General features: G+C 42.1%; 1 protein-coding gene across 1 annotated transcript in view; it reads right to left on the bottom strand.

The window, feature by feature from the left end:
• Positions 1 to 12,117, bottom strand: part of DNAH11 (dynein axonemal heavy chain 11) — a 268,017-nt gene that overhangs the window by 161,376 nt on the left and 94,524 nt on the right. Inside the window, 8 exon segments of the mRNA XM_044293255.1 lie at positions 2,733 to 2,871; positions 4,786 to 4,902; positions 5,003 to 5,148; positions 5,233 to 5,331; positions 5,333 to 5,390; positions 6,337 to 6,497; positions 8,059 to 8,190; positions 9,613 to 9,846. Of these exon segments, the coding sequence (XP_044149190.1) occupies positions 2,733 to 2,871; positions 4,786 to 4,902; positions 5,003 to 5,148; positions 5,233 to 5,331; positions 5,333 to 5,390; positions 6,337 to 6,497; positions 8,059 to 8,190; positions 9,613 to 9,846 (1,086 nt within the window).

Here is a 12,117-nt window from a genome sequence, read left to right as displayed (position 1 = left end):
CCATAGCACAAAGCAGAGCGCAAATGGAATAAAGTATGAAAAATCAAGACTGCAGTATAAGGGTACTTTCACACTTGCGGCAAAGGATTCAGGCAGGTAGTTCCGTCACCGGAACTGCCTGCCAGATCTGGCAATCCAGACGCAAACAGATGCATTTGTGAGACGGATACGGATACGGCATTAATGCATTTAAATGGAAATTAATGCCGGCATTCCGGCAAGTGTTCAGGATTTTTGGCCAGAGAGAAAACTGCAGCATGCTGCGGTATTTTCTCCGGCCAAAAAACGTAAGAGGGCCTGAACTGATGCATCCTGAACTGATTGCTCTCCATTCAGAATGCATTAGGATAAAAGTGATCAGTTTTTTTTCCGGTATTGAGCCCCTAGGACAGAACTCAATACCGGAAAACAAAAACGCTAGTGTGAAAGTACCTTTACACAACACAGCATTTGTTTGTGATCTGCTACCATGGAGACACATAGCTTGCATAAGAGCTGTGGAAACAAAACAGGAATTTTTAATTAAGACCTATTGCAAAGCTGCATTGTTTTGTGTACAACACACAAAAAAAAAAGTGCTTTCCAAGGTCTACATAGCCTTCAGCAATTTGATAAAAGATAACTCAAGGACTTTTATATGAAGAAATGCCTCCTTTTCATCACAATAAATAAATAATAGACATGGGTGGTTAAAGTCTTTAACTTGCTTGTAAACAGCAAACTCTTTAAAATATGATGGAAATATTCCTATGTATAACTAAGGAAAAAAATGGGTGCTCGAAGGGACCCAGGACACAGAAAAAGGAAAAAGGGCACAGTGAAAAAGATCTAAAAGAAAATACCGTATATACTGAGTATAAGCCGACCCGAGTATAAGCCGAGGCCCCTAATTTTACCCCCAAAAAATGGGAAAAATTATTGACTCGAGTATAAGACTAGGGTGGGAAATGCAGCTATAATTATATACACACACACTCTGCATTAAATACAGGGAGCCATCCACAGATCTCCCCCCTAAACAGTGCCATCCACAGATCTCCCCCCTAAACAGTCCCATCCACAGATCTCCCCCCCTAAACAGTGCCATCCACAGATCCCCCCTAAACAGTGCCATCCACAGATCCCCCCTAAACAGTGCCATCCACAGATCCCCCCCCTAAACAGTGCCATCCACAGATCCCGCCCTAAACAGTGCCATCCACAGATCCCGCCCTAAACAGTGCCATCCACAGATCCCACCCTAAACAGTGCCATCCACAGATCCCCCCTCCCCTAAACAGTGCCATGATGGCACTGTTTAGGGGAGGGGGGGGGGATCTGTGGATGGCACTGTAGTAGGATCTGTGGATGGCACTGCCATCCACAGATCCCCCTACAGTGCCATCCACAGATCCCCCTCCCCGACGCTCACAGCAGTATATTTATAAACTACCGTAATCAGTAACTACTTTAACTTTAATATTTACTCTGATTATTTGGATATCTCACCGGTACTTTGTCTTAGCTCCGGTAATAGCAGGCAGTGCGGGGGGCGGCGCTCACTTACCGACGTCACGCGCCTGCTATTACCGGAGCTAAGACAGACCTAGACTCGAGTATAAGACGAGGGGGCTTTTTGAGCACAAAAATATGTGCCAAAAAACTCGTCTTATACTCGAGTATATACGGTATGTGAAAAAAGACCCAGCATTAGGATATTAGATACTAAATGTAAATTTAAAATCACTGCTCATTTTGAGTTAAAAATCATTTTTTCAACTGGTCTTTGTTAACAATGTTAAGCCCTGCAGCCTTGAGATTCTCTAGTAACATCCTGTCTATTTTTACTGATCCGTCAGGCAGCTGACGGCTCTGATCTCTGACCTTATAAACATTCATTATAGCTCAATTATTATCTTACTGATAATGTGGCTTAAATAAAAGTTTTTGAGCTATTCATAAATTAGAGATAAGGGTTATTAAATCCCAGGCACACAGTGAAAGTACCATTCTCACAGCAAGGCAGAAGTTAACCTTTTTATGACAAAGCTGCTGAATATTTTTAATAAAGACCAACTGATGATTTTAAGACCAAAATTTATAAATTACAATCATTTTAAAATTTGCCCCCGAAGGTGTACATAGCCTTTAATCGGTTTTTGTACCATGTCTTGGCTGGATAGAAAATGGTAGCTACAAGATGATAGAATAAGCAAGTATTACATGTTGCAGTGTCCTATAACTAAGGCCTCATGCACACGACCGTTGTGTTCCGTTCCGCAAAATCGGGTTCCGTTGTTCCGTGATTCGTTTCCGTTTTTGTTTCCGTGAGTCTTCCTTTATTTTTGGAGGATCACCAGACATGAAGGAAAGTAAAAAAAAGTCTAAGTCAAGTTTGCCATGCAAATGATAGGAAAAAAACTGACGCGGACGACAATCTTGTGTGCTTCCGTGTTTTTTCACTGACCCATTGACTTGAATGGGTCCACGAACCGTTTTCCGTGAAAAAAAAAAGGACAGGTTATATTTTTTTGACGGACTGAAACCACGGATCATGGACGCGGATGACAAACGGTGCATAAGGCAAGTTTTCAACAGACCCATTGAAAGTCAATGGGTCCGCAGAAAATCACGAACAACGGACACGGAATGAAACAACGGTCGTGTGCATGAGGCCTAATGCGTATTGTGAAGATTGTTGGAATTCTGAAGAAAAGTAGACGTGAATCTGTATTCATTAACAGCAACATTACCTGTTTGGAAAGCAGCTCCTTGCAAAGCGTGTAAAGGGTAATAAATTTCCTGGCTAAAGGGCGGGCATTAAGGAACCCCTCAGCTATCAGCATTATTTCACAGATCAGCTCCGTGTCTGGAACCACCATGGCACATGGCCTGAAAGAAATTGCAGAGCATAATCATTAACAATGCAGCGTGACTACGCCTTTACAATCCTTAAAATGGTAGACGAAAATAGTTAACTGTTATACATCAGTGGCCCGTGTGGAAAATCTGCAGCAAACCCACAACTTACATAGTTACATGACACATGATCATCAAGTTCAACCATTTTCAGGGCAATTATACTACAATTACTTGTTATAACCCTCAAAGCCGTTTGCTGTTAGATAAGTGTGTAACCCTTTAAATGCTCACGTAGGGGGAGATTTATCAAATTCCACCTTTCATTTTTTACGACTTCTTTGGAAAATGAAAAGATCAATCTGGATGCTAATGGGCAACTAAGCCAGTTTTCCTTTGCACCAGTTTTAATAATTCTCACCCATAGTATCTGTCATTACTATCTCTTGGTTTGACTACTTTAACTGTAAAGAATCCTTCTCTCCACATGCAATTCATGTCCCCTGCTCCTTTGTAAAGACTTTGGAATTAATAAATCCTGTCCCAGTTCTTAATGCTGAACACATAACTATACATGGATAGAAGATCGCCTAATTTTTTTAAGCCTCTCATTATAAACAATTAATAATTTGGCTGCCCGCCTCTGAAGACTTTCTAGCTCTTTTACACCCTTAATAATAAAATATAATAAAATAAAAAAGTACATGACTAGTAGGAAAATTTAAATAACTTCCATACATTTTGTTAGTCACGTAATACTTTAGGGGTCATTTACTATACTGAAATATGCCTAAATTAGCGCAACCAGCCGCTATCTACGACTTCACCCAGCTCACACCAGGTCTAAAATTGTGGGCATGGTGTGTGCGGTGAAGGGCCAGCAGGTCCGGCTCATTTACCATTTTCTACGCCTGTTTTAGGAATAGAAAATTATCTAAATGTAAGACAACACAGAAGCTGTCTTACATTTAGAACTGGCGCGTGATCTGCCAAAGTTATGGAGGGGCCGGTGCCTCTTCATAACTTCGGCAGATCCACCGCCAGCTATGGACCTTTATTAAGACTGGAGTCTAAAACGCCGGTTTTCATAAATGTGCCCCTATGTTTTAAAGGGAGACTGTCAGGTGGTATATGTCCAATAAACTATTACTATGGACAGGGCCGGTGCTTCCATAGAGGTAATGGGGGCAATTGCCCCCGGGCCCCCAACTCCTTAGGGGCCCCCAGCGCCGGCCGCAACTAACCACTATTCTATAATTCTATTTCTTTCTGTGTGGGACATGACAGTGTGGTGGCGCTGCAGTGCTAATAATAACCCCGCAGGAGTCCTAGGCGGGCGGTCCGGTCTGGGGTAATGTAATTAAACTGGAGAGGCCCCCCCCGCTGGCGGCCGCTCTGCCTGCGCTCCCTGTCTCTTTAAGAGACTCGAGAGCAGTGGTTAAAGTCAGCAAGTGTCATGTGGGGGGGGGGGGGCCCTTATTGTTTTTCGCCCCAGGGACCCATTTCACCTAGAACCGGCCCTGACTATGGAGGTTCAGTGCAATTCACAATGGTTACAACCACACTTCTTCGGCTCCTGACTGGCTTCTCGCTGCCTAGAAATACAACTTGTATTCTTTATGTAAAGGAGTTGTCAGAAACGGCCAAAAAGTTTTCAAATGCCTTCAAGATTTCATTTCAGCTTGGTAACAGAATCTGAAAGGATGGCTGTATAGGAAATTGTTTTTGAATATGTATGGATTATAATTCCATCCTGTCATTAATGTATGTGCCACAGTTTTTTAACAGCTATAAAATGTGCTTATGCTCCTTTCTGTAGTCCTGACACATCTACCAGATTTTGTTCCTTTGCTTAAAATTCCTAAGGAATCTAATAGACCGTAGATCCAATAAAAAGTGCTAATAAAGAAAGCAACAATAGATGGCGATAGCGCTCCAATAGCTTACCTGAAGAGGGCCTTGAGATTCTCCGGCAGTTCTGTGCGGCCGGCGTAACCAGGGTTCATAGTGATAAATATTCCCACTGATGGCTTCAATGTGATGTTTTCTCCAAGGAAAAAGAATCTGTCAGGAGGAGAGGGACAAGCTGTGAAATGTGCTCTTTGCCTAAGATTACATTTTGATTTGATGTAAGTTATCATTTCTGGATAGATTCTCCGCTTGCCTCTTTTTCTTGTTGCGGATGGCATCCTGAATACTTTTCACTTGTACTGCAACCACTGACAGAACTTCTACTGCAATCCTGTTAAATTCATCAAAGCATCCCCAGGCTCCGGTCTGCGCCAGGCCTTTATATATGTTTCCTACAGACTGCAAGACAAATTGCAATGAAACTGCACTGTGGAAAAGAAATGTTTTAGGAAGCACAGATTGTGAATTTGCCATTTAACTTACTTTATAATCCATCTGTTCAGAGCAGTTGAAGACATATACCATCACCCCCAGGGCCCGACCTAAATCTTTGGTTGTCTCCGTTTTTCCTGTTCCAGCAGGGGCCGGCCGGAGCCCCGCTCATAGTCAGGTGGAGAGACTGTGTCAGGGTGATGTAGCACCTTATGGAGGACAACAAATCCAGTTTTAAAGAAAATTATTTCAGTAATAGGCTGGACAAACAAAAACAAGGTGTCAATAAAAAAGCATTATTTTTGAGTCCACCAAGGTATCACCATGAAATGAACATTCAGCTTTGCTGGTTCACTGCAGCCCCCACTAGAGGAGCCGTGGAGCTTACTGTATACTGTTTTAGTACCTCTGCGCCTGGAGGAAAGAAGGTTTGTACACAAACATAGAAGAGGATTCTTTACGGTAAGAGCAGTGAGACTATGGAACTCTCTGCCTGAGGAGGTGGTGATGGTGAGTTCAATAAAGGAATTCAAGAGGGGCCTGGATGTATTTCTGGGGTGTAATAATATTAAAGGCTGTAGCTACTAGAGAGGGGTCGCTGATCCAGGGAGTTATTCTGATTGCCTGATTGGAGTCGGGAAGGAATTTTTTATTCCCCTTAAGTGGGTAAAATTGGCTTCTACCTCACAGGGTTTTTTTGCCGTCCTCTAGATCAACTTGCAGGATGACAGGCCGAACTGGATGGACAAAGGTATTTTTTCAGCCTTATGTACTATGTTACTATGCAATAAACGTCTAAGCTCTGTGGAGTGGCGGCAGTAGACAGCCACAACGCTCATTTGTAACTCTGTCTCTGACTCTTCAATTGAATGGGAGCAGCTCTGCAGTAACCACTACACAGTGGGTGAAGCTTTGTAGTTCCAGTACCAGAGCTGAGGTAGAACTGCTAATAAGAATGGGTGCCGGCAGTTGGACTCCTACCTATCTGATATTAGTGACCTATCCTAATGCTAGCGCATAAATATAAAAGTCCTGGGGACCCATTTATTATTTGTTCAGGCATAATGTGGTTACACTCATTTACAATCATACATCTGTTTTGACTGATTAAGGGCTAAGAGTTCTGGTTACATCACACTCCAAAAAAGGATTTACCTGTCAGTCAAAGGTGTGATAACCAGACGAGGTGTATTTCCTAAGTATTCGTAAGAATACTGAAACTGGGCGTCACAAATATTGGCAAAGCAGTGCTTTTGTTTGTCATCCCAACGATGTCTCAGTTGAGATAACCAAGCAAAATCTTGAGCGCTGGTCACCTTTAAGAGTCAAAAAGAAATACTAAATAATTAAGCATAAATAAAATCGATAATGTGCAAACAGTTGTTGAAGCAAGCATCATAAACAAGGCTAAGCAATTTTAGACATTTATGCACCTTTTACAAATAAAAAAAAACAGGAACAACCCAATATATGTGAGACATTTAAAGAGGACCTGTCACCTCTCCTGACATCCCTGTTTTAATAGCTACATACATTCCCCATGTAATAACTATTTTGGAACATCTATTCTTATGTCAGTATGTTGTGCCATTTATTTATTATTTCTACTAGAAGTTATGAATGAATTGCTAGCAGTCTGCAGTAAGGGTACAGAGGGGTGTTACCAGTTGGGGGGGGGGGGTGTACCTGTGCTGCCCAGACTGAAAATGGCAGCACTGACTGAATAGAGTGTGTCAGTGCTGCCATTCTCAGACTGTGCAGGTACACCCCCAAACTGATTACCTCCCCTCTGTACCCTTACTGCAGACTGCTAGCAATTCATTCATAACTTCTAGTAGAAATAATACAGGAATGGCACAACATACAGACATAAGAGTAGATGCTCCAGAATTGTTATTACATTACATAGTGACATGTCCTCTTTAACCTAGCGATACATGGCACCTTAAAAATTGCTTGCAAATGAAAGCTGCTGTTATATGTAAATTCTCGTATGTGAAATTTCTGGAACAGTTTCAAGCCATATACAGATTTATATTACATATTGCCCTAACCTTTGTTTACTTTGTTACAAAAATATATAACTCATTATAATGGCGCTCCTGCGGTTTATTCTGTGTAGAAATGTGCACAAAACAAAAAGCATAACCCTAGGAAAAGTCATAATGATTCAATATATAATACATAATCTGGAGACCAATGCCCTACCAGTTTAGCAGCCCCTCTAATGGACTACTAAAAGAATAAATGTTATTGTGCCAATTTAAAAAAGTGTCCAAATCCAGTACTGCAAACTCATACACCTATACATGCAAGTTAAAATAAAGGTATCAACCAGCGCTTCCGTACAGCGCTGGACTGAAGTCCCTTGGGCCCACTAGAGGAAACAATCCTGAGGGCCCACCCTCTGGGCTCTGCTTTACTAGGGGTTCATTATTGTCAGAGCTTGGGCCCACCAGAGGATCCTATGGTTCTCTGGTGGGCCAGTCTGACCCTGCTCCCCTACATGTTTCACTGCCAAAGCAGGGTCATCAGGGAAATAGGGGCAAGGACGTGGGTGGCCCACAAAACAACGGCAAAATAGCTGTTTTTGATTATCCCCCTCACTTTTGGTACCCACACTTATCACTAGAACGGAGGGTCATCAAATACTGAGGTGGCTAGAATTATGGAAGCCGCCAAGCTTGATGTGCTATGTGGTTTCTATAACTCTCATGAATGCAAATAGGACAGAATAAAATAGTGTAGGAGTCAGGAGTACTCTTACACACAGAGTACACACTTAGCCCTCCAGGTTTCTTATTATGAGTCAAAAGGTCACACTTAGAGTAAGTGGAATTGCTGTATAAAAAGTGTAAAACAAAATGAGCATATTACCTTATGCATAACCAGCTTAGCAACCACATCTCTGGCATGGACATCTATGGTGCATATGGTCATGATCTTCTGCCTGTCTCCAGGGGAGAGTTCACCCAACAACATCGTAATGAGAGCATTTAAATGATTAATCTGAAAGAGAAGACAACACCATAAAGTTCTTGATTTCTATTTGATCACTGTGTATAGACAGTTGATACACTTGCAGCCGTTGCACAAGTGTCTGATGCTCCTACATTAATTAGTGCTGAGAACATCAGATCACCATATACTCGTCCGTTAGTCATGAGGAGGGCTCAAGTGGCCCCCTGGGCATCAGCCTACCGGCCTATGGCCAATCCGTCCCTGCATGATTCCCTAACCAGTGGTGACTTGAGGTGACTCTATGGGGAAAATTTACTATTGAAAATGCGCCAACTGTTTTACACTCTTTTCCACGCATTTTATGCCTCGTCTGACAAGGGGGAAAGGCTTCACTGAAAAGGGGTGTTCCATGTGCCAAATATTTGGCGCATTCTTGGCACAAAATTATGCCAACTTAAACTGGACAGTTTTTTGGTGCACGGACAAAGTTTTGGGGCACGAACGACATTCTAGCCCAAATCTGCAGCAGGATTTAAGATACTCCACATTTACAAAGGTCCATGCGACAGACTAGAAAAGGTGTTTAATATTAAGACTGTGATTCGTATTCTTAGTGCAAAATACGACACAATTAGTAAATCTGACGCTATGTCTGTGTGAAGCACAGACGTTTGGAACCATTCACAGAAAACAAAAAGTATAGAATGATGGACATTCCCTTTAAGGACTTAGTCAGATGAAACTCATAGGTGTTCCAGCCAGTAAACATGGATTTAAACATACTGCACACAGATGGCGTTTGTTTTCTTGCAGATCCATTCATTTAATTGTCGTCTTGTTGGAAATTAGGAGCTGGAAGGTACATGATGCGATTTTCTCTGCACAGACCACATACTGTATTCATGTGGAAAATAGCATATGTGAATTGGCCCATTGACTTTAATGGGTCAGCGTTCAGTCTGGGTGTTATGCAGTCTACACTCATACAGAATCTGGACAGTTAAATCTGGATGTTCGCACGCAAAAAGATACATTTTCCGCCTGGAATTAGGTGGGAAATCTGCAGAGCATAAAAGTAGCAGCAATGTGGATGAGTTTTGTTTTAAATCAAAGTAAAAAATAAAAAAACTAGATTTTAACAAATCTCATCTACACGCTGCAGGAACAACATTCGTGTAGAAACTGACATGAAGTTTAGATTTTAAATCAATACTTTGTACAGCTTTGAATGTAGCAGGATGACATGTGCAACAACATCCTCATCTAATAATGCAAATTTTTCAAAGGAATCCACAACATATTTTTCCCAATAATTGCGGACGTATCCTAAATAAAGGGGTGAGTTAGTACTGTTTACATGGCAGTACAATTCAGACTATGGCCATATAATGTAACTTTCTTATTGCCGGAAAATATATACTATAGAATCAGGTATCTATATAGTTCTGATATACAACTTATAGCAAGTACCTGTTTTTTATTATAATCTTTGAGCGCCGTTTCAAAACCTTCCTCCAGTCTGTCAAATGCAATTCCAACATCAATGGTCCACCAGATCTGGGAACTGGTCAATGCCACCTGAGCTGGATAGTCAAATATCCACTGTTCTCTCGGCTTATCCTCATATGCAGCCACAGCCTCGGTTATATGATGCCGCACAGTTTCACACATGGTGTCCTCCACATTCTTCAACCAGTGTTCCACCTTTTTAATATATAAAAATGTTATAAGTATAGGTGTTATATAGGATTATACAGTGGAAATGTTTTAGAAAAATAAATCTGGTCTGACTGCTGTTAATAATATTAGTAATTAATAGTAGTAGTAACTAATTAATATTAGTGTTGAGCAAATCGAAGTTAATGAAGTGGACATCGATCCAAATTTCAGGAAACATTCTATTAGCCGCAAATCCGAATTTTCTCGTGCTTGTGGTAATGAATCGATTTTCCCTGAAATGGAGGTAAAATAAATAAATAAATCATACCTACCTCATCCATTTGAGTGAAAAGAGGCTGCCACTGACCTCTTGCTTGAAGATCCCGCGCGAAAATCGCGTGCGAGGTGACGTATGGCCAACGTGATGATGTTATCATGCGCTGCGCGAGATTTTGCACTGGATCTTCAAGCAGGATGGGCGCGCTGGCCTCTTCGCACTCAAATGGATGCATTAAGTACAATTTCATTTTTATTTTATGAGCAACCACTAAATGCTTTAATAGTTATCTTCATATCTCAGCGATGAACATGGCATCTGATGGGGGGGGTGGTGGTTGTGCATTGCAAAGTGTGAAATCCAACTTAAGGCCACATTCACACTACTGTAAGCGTTTTGCTGTTCGCAAACCCCATATCCGCAAAACACGATTATCGGCCATGTGCATCTCGTATTACTGTGTAGACCTATTGACTTCACTGGGTCTGTGCTCTGCATGTTGCACTGAAGTACTAGTACATCTTCATAAATTAGAATATCATGAAAAATGTAATTTATTTCAGTAATTCAATTCAAAAGGTGAATCATTTTTGATTACCGCTCTCTGTGAACCGCCAGCTTCTTTAGCAATGACCTTTTAAGGGGTTCCCTCCTTGTGGACGGTGTTAATGACTGTCTTCTGGACAACTGTCAAGTCAGCAGTCTTCCCTATGATTGTGGATCCTACTGAACCAGACTGAGGGACCATTTGAAGGCTTAGGAAACCTTTGCAGGTGTATTGTGTTGAATCGCTGATTACAGTGCGACACCATGAGTCTGCAATATTGAACTTTTTAACAATATCCAAATTTTCTGAGATACTGTCTTTTAGATTTTCATTAAAGGGGTTGTCCAGGTTCAGAGCTGAACCTGGACATCCCTCCATTTTCACCCCGGCAGCCCCCCTGACATGAGCATCGGAGCAGTTCATGCTCCGATGCTCTCCTTTGCCCTGCGCTAAATCGCGCAGGGCAAAGGCATTTTTCTGAGTTCCGGTGACATACCGGGCTCTCTATGGGGCTGACAGGCAGCCTGGTGACGTCACCGGCACTGATGGGCGGGATTTGGCTCTGCCCTAGCCAGTAAAATGGCTAGGGCAGAGCTAAAGCCCGCCCCTCAGAGCCGGTGACGTCACCGAACACACTGCTGGGCGGAAGTTACCGCCCGGCAGTGTGTTATTGAAAACACAAGAGCCTGTGCCCTGCACGATCTAGCGCAGGGCACTGGAGCGCATCGGAGCATGAGATGCTCCGATGCCAGGCTCAGGAGGGCTGCCGGGGTGAAAATAAGGGTATGTCCGGGTTCAGCTCTGAACCCGGACAACCCCTTTAACTGAAAGCCACAATCATCAACATTAAAAGAAATAAACACTTGAAAAAGATCACTCTGTGTCTAATGAATCTGCATAACAAATTAGTTTCCCTTTTTTAACTGAATTACTGAAATAAATTAACTTTTTGATGACGTTCTAAAATGTACTGAGACGCACTAGTATAGGACATGTCCAATCAAGTAAAGGAATGCTAAGGACATTTTTGGGTTTTCAACAGCATTAGGCCTCTTTCACACTACAGTTTTTTGCGTTCCGTATACGGTCCGTTTTTTGCGTTCCGTATACGGTCCGTATACGGAACCATTCATTTCAATGGTTCCGCAAAAAAACAGAATGTGTTCCGTATGCATTCAGTTTCCGTATTTCCGTTTTTCCGTTCCGTTGAAAAGATAGAACATGTCCTATATTTGGCCGCAAATCACAGTCCGTGGCTCCATTCAAGTCAATGGGTCCGCAAAAAAAACGGAACACATACGGAAATGCATCCGTATGTCTTCCGTATCCGTTCCGTTTTTTGCGGAACCATCTATTGAAAATGTTATGCCCAGCCCAATTTTTTATATGAAATTACTGTATACTGTATTTGCCATACGGAAAAACGGAACGGAACAACGGAACGGAAACGGAACCACAACGGAAGCAAAAAACGGAACAACGGATCCGTGAA

This window comes from Bufo gargarizans, chromosome 5 (assembly GCF_014858855.1).
Source record: "Bufo gargarizans isolate SCDJY-AF-19 chromosome 5, ASM1485885v1, whole genome shotgun sequence".
NCBI lineage: Eukaryota > Metazoa > Chordata > Amphibia > Anura > Bufonidae > Bufo > Bufo gargarizans.
This window is presented reverse-complemented; position numbering and strand designations above follow the sequence as displayed.